General features: G+C 39.0%; 1 protein-coding gene across 4 annotated transcripts in view; it reads left to right on the top strand.

The window, feature by feature from the left end:
* LOC139416214 (sodium/potassium/calcium exchanger 2-like) overlaps window positions 1-20,383 on the top strand; it is a 168,057-nt gene that overhangs the window by 123,231 nt on the left and 24,443 nt on the right. For all 4 annotated transcript variants that reach the window (XM_071164624.1, XM_071164623.1, XM_071164621.1 and 1 more), the window contains one exon: window positions 9,400-9,485. In XM_071164624.1, the coding sequence (XP_071020725.1) occupies window positions 9,400-9,485 (86 nt within the window). The remainder of the gene's footprint in view (window positions 1-9,399; window positions 9,486-20,383) is intronic.

The following is a 20,383-nucleotide window of genomic DNA, read 5'->3' as shown; positions in this document are numbered from 1 at the left end:
TATATGTTTCAATTTTATCTTATTTTTTTATTTTTTTATTTCAGTTTATTTTAGTAAGTACTTTCTTAACACTTTTTTTCTTAAAACTGCATTGTTTGTTATGGGCTTGTAAGTAAGCTTTCACTGTAAGGTCTATCTATAACTATTGTATTCGGGGCATTTGACAAATAAAATGTGATTTAATTTTATATTTTTTTAATGTGATTAGAATGCTATCAGAAACACAAACAAGTTCAAGAGTGATCTATTTTTCTTTTGTTTATTTCTCTTGCACACACACTTTCACAAATATTTGTATGTTTGGCAGGTGGCTAAACAAACAATCCACTAAACAAGAAAAATACAATTTTCCCTTCAATGCTCTTTGTTTCAAAACCAGTTGACAAAATCTGAAATCTGATGAAAAATGCAGTTCAATAATCTCCAATAACTACACAGACAGAGATGGTCACTATTTGGCCATGTTACAAAGTGTAGTTCCAAACTATCTGCAATCTGATTATACTCATTACGTCATTACTCCTGTCCTTATTAATGTAGCATGCCCATCTAGTGATTATTACACTGTCGAACGAGAACCAGTTGTAACTTGATACATCAAATCTCAATAGACCAACAGGCTCTGACTCAAAGAACGTGGTAGACATTTTGCCCCGTTTCTTACCTGTAACAAGTAGTAACTGCCAACTTCATTTGAATTCATCTTACAATTTTCAAACACCTGAAAAAGATTTTTCCTGCAATCTAGAGCCATAATCATTGTTCTTAATTCTCTGTATTTTCTATATATCTAAGCATACTCCTTAAACTGTCTGTATCCTCCTGACTAGTGGTTCGGGTTAGGGCTGAATATAGTTCTCTGCAAAAATCTGGATTAAAGATTTAAAGGAATCTGAGTGTTATTCAGCACATTTAGTAATTGTGTTCTTTTCTAAAGTTGACCAACCTTGTCAGCAGGTGTACCAGCTAAAATAGTTAGACAAGCTAGCTACTCTAACTTGATTGATAGCCAGAAATGGCTTCTTGGTAGCTAGTTATGAGGTTTGGAGATTGGCTAGCTAAAGCCATCTTCATAAAGATACTAGGTGGCTAGTAGTATTACAGAGAAACAACAACACATTTAACAAACAAAACAATATATTTATACAGGACAAATCTGAAGGGGCATGTGCCCCTGTGCCCCTTATGGACATGATGCCTCTGTGCATAGCCATCGATGCTGGATTGCTAGCTAATTGAGGTTTTCCCTGATCTCCTGCATTTTCTGATAAAACAGCTCAACTAGCTTTTGTAAAACCTTATACCATTGCTATTGTTATGTCGGAATACACAAATATAAGCTAATGTTGATTTTGTACAAAGTTATAGTTTACTTTATACATATAAATGATCATTGTATGATAGGAAATTGAGAGCTCTATTTGATAGGTATTTGTATTTATTAAGGATCCCCTTTAGCTGCTGCCTTCTTCATGGGGTCCAGTAAAATTAAGGCAGTTATATAAATATGTTTTTATATTTCAATACATTTCACAACACATTAAATGTGTGCCCTAAGGCCAATACTCTACAACCACATAATTATTTACAACACAAAATTCCTGTGTACGTGTGTGTATAGTGAATATGCTATCGTGTGTGTGTGTGTATACGTGTCTCTGTGCCTGTGTGTATGTCTCTTCACAGTCCCTGCTGTTCAGTAAAGTATATTTTTATAAGTTTTTTAAATCTGATTTTACTGCTTGCATGATTTACTTGATGTGGAATAGAGTTCCATGTAGTTAGTCATGGCTCTATGTAGTACTCTGTGCCTCCCAAAATCTGTTCTGGACTTGGGGACTGTGAAGAGACCTCTGGTGGCATGTCTTGTGGGGTATGCATGGGTGTCTGAGCTGTATGCTAGTAGTTTAAACAGTCAGCTCGGTGCATTCAACATGTCAATACTTCTCACAAATACAAGTCAATCTCTCTTCTACTTTGATATTCATGTTAGTTCTCCATGTACATTTAAGGGCCAGCTGTGCTTTCCTGTTCTGGGTAAATTGTAATTTTTTTAAGTCCCTCTTTGTGGTACCTGACCAAACGACTGGACAGTGGTCCAGGTGCGACAAAACTAAGGCCTGTAGGACCTGCCTTGTTGATAAAGAAGGCAGAGCAGAGCCTTCTTATGGACAGACCTCTCCCAATCTTAGCTGCTGTTGCATCAATATGTTTTAACTATGGCAGTTCACAATCCAGGGTTACCCCAACAGTTTTGTCTCCTCAACTTGCTCAATTTCCAAATAATTTATTCCAAGATTTAGTGTTTAGTGAATGATTTACCCCAGCCAAACCCTAACCTGGATGACGCTGGGCCAATTATCCGCCACCCTATGGGACTCCCAATCACAGCCAGTTGTGATACAACCTGGAATCGAACCAGCGCAGTGCCTTAGACCACTGCGCCACTCGGGAGCACCCAGTGGCAGGTCATTAGTAAAGATTGGAAAAAATAAAGGGCCTAGACAGCTGAGGAATACCGGACTCTACCCGGATTTTGTTGGGTTGGATTCCATTAAAGAACTCCCTCTGTGTTCCATTAGACAGGTAACTCTCAATCCACAATATATCAGGGGATGTAAAGCCAAAAGACATACGTTTTTCCAGCAGAAGATTAAGATCAATAATGTCAAAAGCTGCACTGAAGTGAAACAAAATTGCTCCCATAATCTTTTTATTATACATTTTCTCTCAGACAATCATCAGTCTTAGTGACCCGTTTCAGGAAACTAGGCATATGTCGCAGTTCACTACTCCACAGGAGAGCCGTTTGAACGTAAACTTTTTTTTAAATGAAAATGTATTTTTTGACAGAAATGCCTTCTCAAACGTGGACTTTCATGTGCCTTAATATCAAACTTGTATGCTATCTGTAAATATGAATACAATTGTTAAATGATGACCTAGTTGGTTTAGCCAAAGGAAAGACAGCATCCTTCCAACTAGCCATGAATATATGAGATAATGAGTGGGCTGGACATGCCGAGAGATGCGCTTGGATTTGTCTGCCATATAGCACGTTTCTGTCTATTTGAGCTGGTAATCCTGTCTAACACAGTTTTTATTTATTTATCGTGTATTAAAACTGCATAAGTGTCGCTCTCCACTTTCTGGGGGACTGAGTAATGCAATCAGTGGAATTCGAGTATGATAGCTAAGGAGATGGAGAAAACACCTGTCTCCAGATTACATCTTCAAACTAAGGGAAACCATGGCATCCGACAGGAGACACGTCCAACCATGAATGATGTAGTCTAGCTATATACATTTTCAGACATTACAAGTTTCTAATTTTGACAGAAAGACCATTTGCTTGGCTAGCTATAGCCTAATGTTAGCTAGCTAACATTGAACCTGGTTGGTTAGCTACCAGCAGATTCATGCAGGGTACTAACTTCATAAATTGTGATTATGGTTCATTGTTTACCTAGCTAGCTAGCTAACGTTAGCTGGTTGTCTCGCTAGCTAACGATACGTGTATGATCTTATTTTTTTGTATCTCTGAGCCATTTGCTTAGCTAGCTATAGCCTAATGTTAGCTAGATAACATTGAACATGGTTGGTTAGCTACCTGCAGATTCATGGAGGGTAGTAACGTCATGATTTGGGATTATGGTTAACGTGAACTCATTCACTTTGTACATTGCCTTGGTCCGTACAATTGACCTTATTTTAGCGCCCCAAAAACGTAATATTTCCAGATCAACTGTAATGTCAATACCATTTTAAAGCACAATTTCTCCGCTTTCCAACAAATTTAATGACATGACCTCCAAGCTGCCTGCATTATTCAAGAAGGAAATGACCTCCTTCTGGTCTTTTTAAAAATGTCGGGTGGGGAAGCGAAACTAATGCGTGGTAGTAAGAAGGAGAGGCTATGTGTGGGAAAACTGCTTTTTTTCACTCGATCTGTCCAACTTATCACCTTATCGCCTCTAAAATGTAAATATAACACTATAAAGAGTTTATATAATGTGTCATTACATACCTATTTGAAGATTTGTGTCGAATTTGAATCAGGTTTTTAGGGCGGTGCTAAAGTGGCGGTGCTAAAGGGATTTTCAGAAGTAAACAGTGGCTTTGAGAGTCATGATCGCTTACAGTGATGACGCAAAGAATGACTAGGTATCCCCCCTTACCCCGTCACTGTCCATTTCTTGTTTTTAAACGATGAGAGAAGTGCTACACCTGGTGGAGAGAGATTGTAAGACAGAAATAGTTTCTTTATGCGTGCTGTACGTTACGGCATGACACGTCACGATGTAACGGAGGGTCAGTTTTTTTGTTGTTGAGTTTTTTCTCCAATACTATAGAGCCATTACCATGTCAATCAACGCTTGAATAGAAATGTAGATCACACCCCAGATTTTGAAGTCAACACAGTTGCTACAGTCCCATTAGTTTTCTTTGCAGCCTCATTTGAATGTCGAGGTTGCGCACATTTGTACGGAATGGGGTGAGTTTACGTTAATTGTTTACCTAGCTAGCTAGCAAGCTACATGTCTTAACAAAAGACTCCTCTTTCCAAGTAACCATTTCAGGTGCATTCATAAATTCAGTCTGGCCATCTACTCTGGTTTCAGAGCACTCTCGTTTGAGTGTGCCAAAGAGTGCAGAATAACCAATAAATTTATGAAAGGGATGTTGACCGCTCTGGATAACACAAAAACAGCTTAACCAGCTCTGCTAGGGCGAGTAAAATGGTCAGAGTAGGGTGTTCTCTCATTATGTGTTTGGAAGTAGCTAGCAAGCTAGCCAATGTCAGCCCGTTAGCTTGGGTGCTAGGCTAAAGCTTAAGAGAGTGTGAAAGATGCTGAATGGGTGTAGACAAATAAGGTATTTCCAGTAGCAGTACCAAAACATTCAAAAACTCACTTTTGAGAAAATGGCCTGTCAACTTTCAAGGAAAAATTACTTTCCCGTTGTTCCTCAACTGTAGTGGATTATATACCATTTTGTAGCTCTGAGTCTCTACTTTTTCCAATGTAAAAAGCATAATTTCAAATTTTGCTGCATAAGACCGATATGAGCCGGTCGGTCACATTTGTGTAAGTGTCGTGCTTGTTGAATGTCCTTCCCTATAAGCGTGCTGAAAATCTGTTGTTCCTTTTTTTTACTGTGAAATAACATTGTATCTGGTCAAACACATTTTTTCCATAAGTTTACTAAGGGTTGGTAACAGGCTGCTTTGTCGGCTATTTGAGCAAGTAAAGGGTGCTTTGCTATTCTTGTGTAGTGGAATGACTTTTGCTTACGTTCAGGCCTGAGGGTACACACTTTCCTGTAGGCTTAGATTGAAGAGATGGCAAATAAGAGTGGCAATATCACTCACTATCATCCTCAGTAATTTCCATCCAAGTTGTCAGACCCAGGTGGCTTGTCATTGTTAATTGACAACAATAATGTTTTCACCTCTTCCACACACACTTTACGGAATTCAAAATGACAAATCTTGTCTTTCATAATTTGTTCAGTTATTCATGAATGTGTAGGGTCACGATTTGTTTTTGGCTTACAATATCATGCCTACACTTGCTAATCTTGGCAATGAAGAAATCATTAAAGTAGCATTATCAGTGTTTTTTTTATTTGATTCAATGAATGATGGAGCCGAGTTTGCCTTTTTGCCCAAAATTTTATTTAAGGCACTCTAAAGCTTTTGACTATCATTTATGTTTGTTTCTAGTTACAGTTTCTTCTTTTTGTTCGCTATAGTCATATTATTTCTCAATTTAAAGTACATTTGCCAATTGGTTGTATCCATATTGATGCAGAAAATCTAACATTTTGTTGTAGATATTAGGGACAACTTGACTGACAAAGTTCTGCCAAGCAAGCATGGAATTTAGAACTGCCAAATCAATTTTGACTGTTGTCTTAGAGCAATTTTTTTATTTCACCTTAATTTAACTAGGTGAGCTAGTTGAGAACAAGTTCTCATTTACAACTGCGACCTGGCCAAGATAAAGCAAAGCAGTGCGACACAAACAACAACACAGAGTTACACATGGAATAAGAGTGCTCTGAAACCAGATTAGATGGCCAGACTGAATTTATGAATGCACCTGAAATGGTTACTTGGAAAGAGGAGTCTTTTGTTAAGACATGTAGCTTGCTAGCTAGCTAGGTAAACAATTAACGTAAACTCACCCCATTCCGTACAAATGTGCGCAACCGCGACATTCAAACGAGGCTGCAAAGATACATACAGTCAATAATACAATAGAGAAGGTGTGTGCAAAACACAGTGTGTGCAAATGAGGTAGGATAAGGGAGATAGGCAATAAATAGGACATAGTGGCGCAATTAATACAGTATGTGTTACGGCTCTCGTTGGTGGCAGGAAGAGTGGACCAAAGCACAGTGTGGATAGTGTTCATGATTATTTTATTTCAAAAAACACTCAAACAAAATAACAAACGTGAAAACGAAAGCGCACAGTTCTGTCAGACAGAAACACTAAACAGAAAACAAGATCCCTCAAAACCCAAAAAGGAAATTACAACTTATATATGATCCCCAATCAGAGACAACGATAGACAGCCGCCTCTGATTGGGTAACACACACGGCCAAAAACAAAGAAATAGAAAACATATACTTTCCCACCCGAGTCAAACCCTGACCTAACCTAACCAAACACAGAAAATAATAAGGAACTCTAAGGACAGGGGCGTGACAGTATGGCAAATTAAACACTGGGGTGAAATATGTGCAGAAGATGAGTGTGCAAGTAGCGGTACTGGGGTGCAAAGGAACAAAATAAATAACAATATGGTGATGAGGTAGTTGGATGGGCTATTTACAGATTGGCTATGTACAGGTGCAGTGATCTGTGAGCTTCTCTGACAGCTGGTGCTTAAAGCTAGTGAGGGTGATTAAGAGTCTCCAGCTTCAGTGATTTTTGCAGTTTGTTCCAGTCATTGACAACAGAGAACTGGAAGGAAAGGCGGCCGAAGGAGGAATTGGCTTTGGGGGTGACCAGCGAAATATACCTGCTGGAGCACGTGCTGTGGGTGGGTGCTGCTATGGTGACCAGTGAGCTGAGATAAGGCGGGGCTTATCGGCAACGGGTATGAAGCGAGGGCCAGCCAATGAGAGCATACCGGTCTCAGTGGTGGGTAGTATATGGGGCTTTGGTGACAAAACGGATGGCACTGTGATAGACTGCATCCAATTTGCTGAGTAGAGTGTTGGAGGCTACATTATAAATGACATGGCCGAAGTCAAGGATCGGTAGGATAGTCAGTTTTACTAGGGTATGTTTGGCGGCATGAGTGAAGGATGCTTTGTTGAAAAATAGTGTCGTGGAAATTCAGTACTGAGAGAGACTTGGACTTGGTCATCTCTTCAAACAATTATTTTTATTTAATATCTATATCTATTATATAATATATAGTATTATTGAATATATTATTGATAATGAGACTGCCAGCCCACCAGTCTTGACTGACTGTTATGCTGAGAGTCTAACCTTTACAGATGATGCACCGTTTTATATAGCTGATACCAAGATTGCTTAGTCAGTCATTTCTTAACTTCCCATAAGCCACCTAGGTTATCTACAAAGGATGGTATTTTACTTAGTTTCCCAGATGCCAGGAAGATGAGACAATGAGGCATTGTTCTTAACTCTTCCAGGCTCTCTCTATCTTGAGTCACACACTCCACATCTTGTCCATAGAATGCTAGCTTTTAGGTTTTTATCCCCAAGACAAATCAATTGTCAGCTTCAAGCTATCTCTATGCCATGTCCTCAACACCCAGACTAGCTGCAGGGTGCTAGAGTGGAGACCATAAAACACAGCATTAGCAGGACAGAAATATCTTACTGTTCATTAAGTAAATAATTGTTACATATCCAACAAATAAGGTGAATACCAAATTTTTCCCTCACCATAGGACGCCGATTCTAGATTTAATTTTGGATTGGAGATGCTTACTGTGAGTCGGGAAGGAGAGTTTACAGTCTAACCAGACAATTAGTTGATTTGTTCAATTGAGACGCTCCCAGGTGCAATTAATGCAGGTTTTCATTTCAAAGACACAATGGTCAAAAAGATACGCAGGGAGGCCATAGAAAGAGCTTTCATTTGTACAAAATCAAAGAGGGAAATGGATATTTATTACTGAGACAAAATTATGCTAACAGCGCTACATTAAAATATTAGCATCTAAACCGAACCCAAATGCATGACCAGTTTTGATAGATGCTGGCTTTGATGCTTGGTTCTCTTGTTGTTAAATTAGAGCTAATAGTTCATGGTGCTGATTCAATGGGTTTTAGCTTCAAAAATATTGTAATGTAGACCAAAAAACATTCTGATTGGATTAATAAACAAATGTGTAGTTCCTTGTCTTATTTACTCAGATTTTTATATGCCACATATTATATCAAATCTACATATCAAATGTATAATGGATGTGATTATTTTCTATGGTTTAGTTAATAGTATAGGTATAGGATACCTTCCAAAAGGACCAGGGAAGTAATTTGTTAGACAAGTATCAGATCCCAGCATCTCCCTGACAATCTCCTGCTGTGTCACAAACACACTTGGATTAAACCAATTTCCATGGCAATTATGTCATAATCATCCAATTACATGGCTTTCGGCATTTTGTATTTTAATCAAGAGCATAAGTGAATCTGGCTCTAAATAAATAGGATACATATTAGCCCTCATACAAGATAGGGGGAGCTGCACTGCAGGAACACACTCACACAGACACTCTAAATCCAACATCTCATGCTTTGCATTTTTGGTGCTGCTAGTAGTACGAATGGGGACAGATTGTATCGGGCATCCCCAAAACAAAATATTAGCCATTGTATATCTTGACCATGAAAGACCTGGGTTGGATGTCCTAAAGCAGTATTCTTCAATCCTTGTCTTGAAAAACGATGTACACCTGCAGAAGCTCTGCTGCTTTTTTATTGTTGTTTTCTAAACTTTCTTTCCATGGAAACAATTTGTATGGGGGACAAATGGCTGTACAGTTTGTTTGTTTGTTTGTTTTCTCATGGCAGCAATACGTTTGTGTGGATAAGTGTGTACGATTTTTATTTTATAAGGGGAATCATCTTCAAAACCATGCAACATCTGCTCCGAATGTAAAGCAAACACTGCCTGTGTTTATAAGGATACCGTAGATAGTTTGAATGATGGATGTGCAATTATAGCTAGTCATTCCTTATTAGTTAATCTCTTGATTAATCATTGCAGTTGTTTACTGATATTACTCTGCATTTAATTAACATACCACACTGATCTTACATGATCCGTGCATTGGCTTTTTGTCTACCAATATACCACAATTAAATTAATTGCTCTCTATGTTTTCTCTTTTATAATATGCAGATAAGAATCTTCCAAACAGCTCGAATGTCGAGGTGGAAGTCACACCACCAATGAATGGCACTGCTGGACAAGAAGGGGAAGCTGCGGTAAGAAACCCATTTTAAGCACACACATAAACACACAAACCAACATAAATCCAACAGCAAGCAAGTGGGCACACATACATTTGAAGTCGGAAGTTTACATACACTTAGGTTGGAGTCATTAAAACTCGTTTTCAATCACTCCACAAATTTCTTTTAACAAACTATAGTTCTGGCAAGTTGGTTAGAACAACTACTTTGTGCAAGTAATTTTTCCAAAAATTGTTTACAGGCATATTATTTCACTGTATCACAATTCCAGTGGGTCAGACGTTTGCATACACTAAGTTCACTGTGCCTTTAAATAGCTTGGAAAATTCCAGAAAATTATGTCATGGCTTTAGAAGCGTCTGATAGGCTAATTGATGTAATTTGAGTCAATTGAAGGTGTACCTGTTCATATATTTCATTCCTATCTTCAAACTCAGTGGCTCTTTGCTTGACATCATGGGAAAGTAAAAAGAAATCAGCCAAGATTTTTTTTAACCTCCACAAGTCTGGTTCATCCAGCAATTTCTATACGCCTGAAGGTACCACGTTCATCTGTACAAACAATAGTACGCAAGTATAAACACCATGGGACCACGCAGCCGTCATACTGCTCAGGAAGGAGACGCGTTCTGTCTCCTAGAGATGAACGTACTTTGGTGCGGAAAGCGCAAATCAATCCCAGAACAACAGCAAAGGACCTTGTGAAGATGCTTGAGGAAACAGGTACAAAAGTATCTATAGCCACAGTAAAACGAGTCCTATATCGACATAACCTGAAAAGCCGCTCAGAAAGGAAGAAGCCACTGCTCCAAAACTGGCATAAAAAAGCTAGTCTACGGTTTGCAACTGCACATGGGGACAAAGATTGTACTTTTTGGAGAAATGTCCTCTGGTCTGATGAAACAAAAATAGAACTGTTTGGCCATAATGACCATCGTTATGTTTGGAGGAAAAAGGGGGAGGCTTGCAAGCTGAAGAACAACATTCCAACCGTGAAGCACGTGGGTGGCAGCATCATGTTGTGGGGGTGCTTTGCTACAGGAGGGACTGGTGCACTTCACAAAATAGATGGCATCATGAGGTAGGAAAATGATGTGGATATATTGAAGCAACATCTCAAGACACCAAGTTAAAACTTGGTCGCAAATGGGTCTTCCAAATGGACAATGACCCCAAGCATACTTCCAAAGTTGTGGCAAAATGGCTTAAGGATAACAAAGTCAAGGTATTGGAATGGCCATCACAAAGCGCTGACCTCAACCCTTTAAAAAATGTGCGGGCAGAACTGAAAAAGCGTGTGCGAGCAAGGAGGCCAACAAACCTGAGTCAGTTACATCAGCCTTGCCAAGAGGAATGGGCCAATATTCACCCAACTTATTGAGGAAAGCTTGTGGAGGCTACCCGAAACGTTTGACCCAAGTTAAACAATTTAAAGGCAATGCTACCAAATACTAATTGAGTGTATGTAATTTTCTGACCCACTGGGAATGTGATGAAAGAAATAAAAGCTGAAATAAATCTCTCTCTCTACTATTATTCTGACATTTCACATTCTTAAAATAAAGTGGTGATCCTAACTGACCTAAGACAGGGATTTTTTACTAGTATTAAATGTCAGGAATTGTGAAAAACTGAGTTTAAATGTATTTGACTGAGGTGTATGTGAACTTCCGACTTCAACTCTACTAACCATCAAACTTCATAACTCCCTGCCAGCCTCTTGTGCACATAGTTACTAAGGTACTAGTCAGATGCTGTAGAACCTCAAAGATACAAACCATAGAGTTACGTAATGATGAACCTGCACATTTATTAAATGCAAAAAAACAGAATTACTGTGGTTTAGAGACAAACGTAAATGTGGCTTTAATATGCTTAGAACTCCTCAGATATTTAAAGCACTGTATGCAGATGCATGGTTAGGAAATATGCGAATACACAATTTCTATTACCAGACACAAAATGTGTATTATAGATGCGAACAATAGTCGTTGAATAATTAAAGTGAGTTTTCGCCTCGTAAGTTCTCCGTCAATACTTCATATTACGGAACGAATTTTGGCACACCGATTGAGAACTTAGTTCCCTAAATGGTCAGCAGATGACACCGCAATCTGCTTGCTAGTTTTCTTGCAGGAAGGGTGGATAGAAATTTAGCATTCTCCGGTAGGAATTCTCTAAGAAGACATTTAAGAAATTCTACTAATTTATAAACAGTTACACTTGAATGATAGACAAAGATTACATATCAAAAGTGCTTTCCGTTTGAGTATTCGAGAAAGGTGTTGTTTTCTCTATCTTTTACTGCAAATCATGAAGGAAAACGAACTAATTACACAGAGGCTAACAGGCAAATATTTAATTTTTGTTGAAGGAGAAAAAGGAAAATATAGACAGAATTTGGATTACAGATCATCCATATCATTTAAAGTTAGAATGCAGCATGTATTGATTGGATATCTATTCAACCTATATTAGGGGCTGTGACGAATCGAAGCTACCTCGTTCTCCTGTCATTACTAGCTACTTGGCACAGTTGCCTTGCAGACAGTATTTAGCTAGTGGCAAAAGTTATTAGCTAGTTAGCTAGATAACACGTATCTTAAACCAGATAGCCGGCATGCTTTAAAATTGTATATGTTTCTGCTTACATTGTAGCTAGATAACATTAGCCAGCTAACTATTAGCTATGCAGGCTGCCGAGTAAATAACGTCCCGTCCGAGTGAACAACGACAAGTATAACGTTAGCAATAACATTACCTAGGATACGAAGTAAAAAAAAGAAAAAAACAGCCGCAGCTATGGCACAAGTTAGGTAACTAGCTAACTCCGTATATCCAAGGTTGAAACCCAACATACATTCAGTTATTATTATCTCAGCCATATTCAAAATTGAGGCTGATGAAATAGAAATCGCAACCCAACCTGTCTGTTGTAGCTAGCTACATTAGCTAGCCAATTTAATCAAATCAATGCTTGTCTAAAGTTACATAGCTAGCTACAATAGCATAATGTGGCATTGAATCCTCCGACAGTTTGAGCAAACACACATAGGAGAATGTTAAAGGTATGACCATATTCCCTTGATCATTAGTATTAGCTTCTCCTGGCCATATCTCCAATATTATTTGGACAGTTTCATCACAAAATCGTATATAGGAAGGTGTCCAGCAATATCCGAGATGGCTGTGGACTTTTGTTGCATCTAACAGTAAGGTCCTTAGCCTGATATATCCTCAGTTTTCTGCCTGGCAATTGTGTAATTCAAATAACATATTGAAATGCAAGAGGCATGTGATGACCAGTTACATGAAGTATAACAATATAAAACATGACAATCTTTCATTCAAGTCTTTATTACAACATTCTTGTAATTGAGTCATCAGCACAATCCATATTAACCTAGCTAGTGGAACTTCTTAATTACTTACATAGAGCATAATAAGAATAAGAAACAAAAAAGATTATTCACTTTATTTAAAATTATGATGTAATGTAAATTAATCAAACATTGAATGACTTTGTGAAATGTGTAAGCTGCAAGCTGTCTGTGTTGTCATCCTTCTCAGTCCCCTAGGGGAGTGGGGCAATTCACAATCACCAGAGAGGGCTATAATAGAGGTTTAAAAAGAGAGGGGTCGCCTTGGACTAGGTGGAGCTTCAGATCTCCTGCAGAACCCTCTTTTAGGTTATCGCTCAAACTCCAGCTGTAACTTTCCTGATTCAGCTTATGAACCAGGGCCTGGTTTCCCGATAGCGATGGAACTTAGGCTTACGAGTGCTTTACCAATGCATCTTTCCTACAACGGACGAAGATGTAACATGCATTTCCCAAAACATTGCAGAGAGAACTGATAGGATCTATAAAAAAAAGGCACCACTGCTCTCGGAACAGCTTACCTTAATATTAGAATTATTCCACAATACTGACGATGGATCAACTCCTAGAAAGACATGATCCCTTATGACTGCAAATATTGAGGCGGTTTCTAATGCTTACTAATGCTTACCTATAATAATACACTAACTCAAGATTTAGTACATCATTGTGCATATGTTGTTAAACATTAAATATACTGAGGCAAAAATTACAGACAGTAGCCTACAATTAGCAAAAACATTTAATGAACATTTTAGATTATTTCCATATTATTGAATTATATAGGCCTGTAGCCTATACTGTAGGCTATTTGTCTTTTAATGCACTCATCTCTGTTTTCATTTGAAGCATATTTTTATCCTTTGCTTGTTTGTAACAACTGTAAAGACATTGGCGACTTTGTATTTGTAATCTACTTCGTTGTGAAGTTATCGGTGGTCACAGAGAGACATATAAACATCTTGATTCTATTTTTAGTGGAGGTCTTCCGTGTATAAAGTGATGGGGTAAGGAAGAAAACGCATCTAACGATTCACTTAGCTGTTGAGTGGTCTGAGTGGTCTGAGACAGTCCGTAAATAACGATTGTTTTCAAATGCAACTTTAGAAACAATGGTTTTGGGAAACAGCTCAGAGATTTAACGATGCTGCTAAGAAGGTTCTAACAAAGAACTTAGATGCTTTGGGGAAACCGGGCCCGGCTAATTATTAGAATCAGGAGCACTGGATCAAGGTCGGAGCTTAAACCTACAAGACTCTAGCTCTCCAGGAACAGGGTTGGAGAGCCCTGCATCAGATACAAGTAATGCTGAATGACTGTTGATGGAATCTGGATCTGGTCATCCTCATTGTGGTAGGTAGACTGTAACCATGATGACCTGAAAAATATTAATAATTGCTTGTGGTAAGCAAATAATGCAACAGGCATTCGTTGTAGTATGGTCAATGTGTTCACAGAGTGGGATCATGTCTACATAGGGTGGCGGGATGAAAATAGTCTAGACGATGAGCTGTGTAAATGTGGGTCTGTGCATTTTCAGACAAGGTGTGTATGTACCTGGCTGGAGGTGAGGACTCGGACCTTGACAGAAATCTGTAGTCACTCTCACTGACTCACTTGCGACTTGTCTCTGACAATGTAGCTACATCAAGCGATTATTATTAATCATACATTTAATTAACTACAGATTTTCACATAGCAAGCTAGCTCGGTTTAATTTACATTTGCAGAACTCAGCAGGGCGAGAATCCATTGATTGATGTTGGACGAGGCTTTACGTTTCACGGGTAAGTTACCTAATGAGCTAATTAGCTAGCAAGCTAAATTATTTCCCAATCATAATTTAGGTCACGCAGGATATTAACTCTGATTTAGTAATCTTCAGATCCACAGGCGGTAACACTATGAAGCCTGTTCTTAAAACAATGATTTCGACAGATAATTTAAATAGATTGTCTGGAGCGTTAGCTAAAAAAAAGATGCAGAGAGGAGGTTTGATTTATCTGGCCCGTCATGTCATCGGGCAAAAAACAGAGGGAAGGAAGAAAAAGTGTTGTTATCAAAAGCAATCACTTGTTCATGTGAAAACACTGAATTTATTTGTCACATGCGCCGAATACAACCTTACAGTGAAATGCTTACTTACAAGCCCTTAACCAACAATGCAGTTTTAAGAAAAAACAAAAAAGTAGTATTCTGGGTAGCCATTTGATTAGATGTTCAGGAGTCTTATGGCTTGGGGGTAGAAGTTATTTAGGAGACTTTTGGACCTGGACTTGGCGCTCCGTTACTGCTTGCCATGCGGTAGCAGAGAGAACAGTCTATGACTAGGGTGGCTGGAGTCTTTGACAATTTTTAAGGCCTTCCTCTGACACCGCCTGGTATAGAAGTCCTGGATGGCAGGAAGCTTGGCCCCGGTGATGTACTGGGCCGTACGCACTACCATCTGTAGTGCCTTGTGGTCGGAGGCTGAGCAGTTGTCATACCAGGCAGTGATACAACCTGTCAGGATGCTCTCAATGGTGCAGCTGTAAAAAACTTTTGAGGATCTGAGGACTGTCTTGGTGTGCTTGGACCATGTTAGTTTGTTGGTGATGTGGACAGGGAGGTGATTAGTCCCAGGGTCCTTAGCTTAGTGATAAGCTTTGAGGGCACTATGGTGTTGAAAGCTGAGCTGTAGTCTATGAAAAGCATTTTCCTTTTTGTCCAGGTGTGAAAGGACAGTGTGGAGTGCAATAGAGATTGCATCATCTGTGGATCTGTTGGTGTGGCATGCAAATTGGAGTGGGTCTAGGGTTTCTGTGATAATGGTGTAGATGTGAGCCATGACCAGCATTTCATGGCTACAGACGTGAATGCTACGGGTCGGTAGTCATTTAGGCAGGTTCTACACATGCTTAATTACGTAACTTTTGTTTTGAGGCGACTTGGCTGAACTTTCAGCGATTTAATTGAACCCCCTCAATGATTCTGATGTTGTTTTACCTGGGTGCACCGAGTGCAGAACCCCCTGACTACTTTTTTCTTGTGGGGGGCGACTTCAGATTTTCTGAGAACACGCAGAACAGTAACTTGACACTGTCAAGTCCAGTCAGCACAAAATTGGATTATAATAATGACAAGAAGGCAGGAGTTCTTGAAACAGCGATGCTGTCAGTCAAGTCTGGTCAGTTGTCTGACGCTAGCATGCATTTGCACACCTGCCCCATTGAGTATACATGTTGTTCACAACTACAGTGCCTTGCGAAAGTATTCGGCCCCCTTGAACTTTGCGACCTTTTGCCACATTTCAGGATTCAAACATAAAGATATAAAACTGTATTTTTTGTGAAGAATCAACAACAAGTGGGACACAATCATGAAGTGGAACGACATTTATTGGATATTTCAAACTTTTTTAACAAATCAAAAACTGAAAAATTGGGCGTGCAAAATTATTCAGCCCCCTTAAGTTAATACTTTGTAGCGCCACCTTTTGCTGCGATTACAGCTGTAAGTCGCTTGGGGTATGTCTCTATCAGTTTTGCACATCGAGAGACTGACATTTTTTCCCATTCCTCCTTGCAAAACAGCTCGAGCTCAGTGAGGTTGGATGTAGAGCATTTGTGAACAGCAGTTTTCAGTTCTTTCCACAGATTCTCGATTGGATTCAGGTCTGGACTTTGACTTGGCCATTCTAACACCTGGATATGTTTATTTTTGAACCATTCCATTGTAGAATTTGCTTTATGTTTTGGATCATTGTCTTGTTGGAAGACAAATCTCCGTCCCAGTCTCAGGTCTTTTGCAGACTCCATCAGGTTTTCTTCCAGAATGGTCCTGTATTTGGCTCCATCCATCTTCCCATCAATTTTAACCATCTTCCCCGTCCCTGCTGAAGAAAAGCAGGCCCAAACCATGATGCTGCCACCACCATGTTTGACAGTGGGGATGGTGTGTTCAGGGTGATGAGCTGTGTTGCTTTTACGCCAAACATAACGTTTTGCATTGTTGCCAAAAAGTTCAATTTTGGTTTCATCTGACCAGAGCACCTTCTTCCACATGTTTGGTGTGTCTCCCAGGTGGCTTGTGGCAAACTTTAAACAACACTTTTTATGGATATCTTTAAGAAATGGCTTTCTTCTTGCCACTCTTCCATAAAGGCCAGATTTGTGCAATATACGACTGATTGTTGTCCTATGGACAGAGTCTCCCACCTCAGCTGTAGATCTCTGCAGTTCATCCAGAGTGATCATGGGCCTCTTGGCTGCATCTCTGATCAGTCTTCTCCTTGTATGAGCTGAAAGTTTAGAGGGATGGCCAGGTCTTGGTAGATTTGCAGTGGTCTGATACTCCTTCCATTTCAATAGTATCGCTTGCACAGTGCTCCTTGGGATGTTTAAAGCTTGGGAAATCTTTTTGTATCCAAATCCGGCTTTAAACTTCTTCACAACAGTATCTCGGACCTGCCTGGTGTGTTCCTTGTTCTTCATGATGCTCTCTGCGCTTTTAACGGACCTCTGAGACTATCACAGTGCAGGTGCATTTATACGGAGACTTGATTACACACAGGTGGATTGTATTTATCATCATTAGTCATTTAGGTCAACATTGGATCATTTAGAGATCCTCACTGAACTTCTGGAGAGAGTTTGCTGCACTGAAAGTAAAGGGGCTGAATAATTTTGCACGCCCAATTTTTCAGTTTTTGATTTGTTAAAAAAGTTTGAAATATCCAATAAATGTCGTTCCACTTCATGATTGTGTCCCACTTGTTGTTGATTCTTCACGAAAAAATACTGTTTTATATCTTTATGTTTGAAGCCTGAAATGTGGCAAAAGGTTGCAAAGTTCAAGGGGGCCGAATACTTTCGCAAGGCACTGTAGCTTTCCATTTCTTAACAAAGCAATTGATTTTCTATGGATTGTGTTGTGGTCTTGGCTGTTCTTAGTTGAGGAAATGTAGCGTAGCTAACTGCAGTGTTTTTCTTGTCTGAAATCTGACTACCTTGTCTTACTGTAGCTTGGTCTATGCAAAGCAAATGAATGTGAGCAGGGTGGCAGTTTCCCAAAGTTTGGTGGTTTTTATTGTTTGTTTTTTTATTGCTTTTCTGACTTTCGTGATCAATCTACTTTGCTGCTAGCTGTCCTCACATAATCACATGGTTTGCTTTCACCATAAAGCCTGACACGCCGGCTGCATTAACAACAAGTTAAGCTGTGTTTTGGTGTATTGCACTTGTGATTTCATGAAAATTAAATATTTTTGTAATTTAATTTGAATTTGGCGCTCAGCAATTCACCGGATGTAGACCGCTAAAGGGATCTGAGCGGCAAGAGGTTAACCTAAATAACGTTAACTATCTATGTTTTGTGTAAAAAAGTATGATATATTGTGATATTATACACATTAGTTAACGTTAGTCTTACATTAGCTAACGTTACCTAGCTAGCTAAAGTTAACTGGCTATCATAGCAGTCAATGATGTTCACTAGCTTACTTGTGCATACTTCTTTTTGCTCCGATTACACGCAAGTCTAGATCAGCAGTTTCCACATGATGACTTCAGCATTATATGAAAAACCTTACTTGGCAAAATATACCAAGCTAGCTTTCCATGCTTGTTGGTTAGATACCTACCCAATGTTAGCACTCACCTGACTAGTATAACATTACGTTAGCTAACTAACTTGGTAACTATAGTAGCTTATCAAAACAAAATCACATTCATTGGCAAGCTACCTTTATTTGCCTGGTTGTTAGCTTTCAGCTGACTGGTGTTAGCTAGCTACAAAAGGTTAACTGCTGGACTTTGTACAAGTAAGCTAACTTTAACTATGTAATGTTAGCTAGCTACATAGCTAATCAATATATCTATCATAAATGTATCAGAAATATCGTGTAGACATTGTTAATGTTGTAAATTACTATTGTAGCTGGAAACGGATGGAATATCTACATAGACGTACAGAGGCCCATTATCAGCAACCATCACTCCTGTGTTCCAATGGCATGTTGTGTTAGCTAATCCAAGTTCATAATTTTAACTTCTTGACGCACCCCATCCCGTTAGCGGGATCATTTTCATCAACACCCGCTGAATTGCAGCGCGCCAAATTCAAATAAAATCACTAAACATAATACATTTTAATGAAATCACAAGTGCAATATAGCAAAACACAGCTTAGCTTGTTGTTAATCCACCTATCGTATCAGATTTTGAAAATATGCTTTACAGCGAAAGCAATCCAAGCATTTGTGTGAGTTTATCGATCACTAAACAAAACATTATGAACACCTAGCATCAAAGTAGCTTGGTCACGAAAATCAGAAAAGCAATCAAATTAATCGCTTACCTTTGATGATCTTCAGATGTTTTCACTCACGAGACTCCCAGTTACACAATAAATGTTTAAGATTATAAGATTATTTTTATATAAAAAATTCCTCCATTTGTTTGGCGCTTTATGTTCAGAAATCCACAGGCTCGAGCGGTCATGACATCGCAGACGAAAATTCCAAATAGTATCCGTAATGTCCACAGAAACATGTCAAACGTTTTTTATAATCAATCCTCAGGTTGTTTTTAAAATATAGAATCGATAATATATCAACCGGGACAATCACTTTTTCAATAGGAGAGGGAGAGACAATGGCTGCCCCACTCTGTTGCGCAAGCAAAACTCATGCAAACACCCAGCTATCCACTGACGCAATGTTATCTTTCTCGCTAATTTTTCAAAATAAAAGCCTGAAACTATGTCTAAAGACTGGTGATACCTTGAGGAAGCGATAGGAAAAGGAATCTGGTTGATATCCCTTTAAATGGAGTGAATACAGGCTATGGAACATGGAGCTTTCAAAATAGAAGCCACTTCCTGGTTTGATTTTCCTCAGGTTTTCGCCTGCAACATCAGCTCTGTTGAAACTCATAGACAATATTTTGATAGTTTTGGAAACTTTAGAGTGTTTTATATCCTAATCTGACAATTATATGCATATTCTAGTTTCTGGGCCTGAGAAATAGGCCATTTCAAATGGGTACGTTTTTCATCCAAAAAATCTAAATACTTCCCCCTACACTCAACAAGTTAAAAGGCTAATTGATCATTAGAAAACCCTTTTGCAATTATGTTAGCACAGCTGAAAACTGTTGTTCTGATTAAAGAAACAATAAAACTGGCCTTCTTTAGACTAGTTGTGTATCTGGAGCATCAGCATTTATGGGTTCGATTACAGGCTCAAAATGGCCAGAAACAAAGTTTCTTCTGAAACTCGTCAGTCTATTCTTGTTCTGAGAAATTAAGGCTATTCCATGCGAGAAATTGTCAAGAAACTTAAGATCTCGTACAACGCTGTGTCCTACTCCCTTCACAGAACAGCGCAAACTGGCACTAACCAGTATAGAAAGAGGAGTCGGAGGCCCCGGTGCACAACTGAGCAAGAGGACAAGTACATTAGAAGTGTCTAGTTTGAGAAACAGATGCCTCACAAGTCCTCAACTGGCATCTTCATTGAATAGTACCCGCAAAACACCAGTCTCAACGTCA

Source organism: Oncorhynchus clarkii, chromosome 9 (genome assembly GCF_045791955.1).
Source record: "Oncorhynchus clarkii lewisi isolate Uvic-CL-2024 chromosome 9, UVic_Ocla_1.0, whole genome shotgun sequence".
Lineage (NCBI taxonomy): Eukaryota > Metazoa > Chordata > Actinopteri > Salmoniformes > Salmonidae > Oncorhynchus > Oncorhynchus clarkii.
This window is presented reverse-complemented; position numbering and strand designations above follow the sequence as displayed.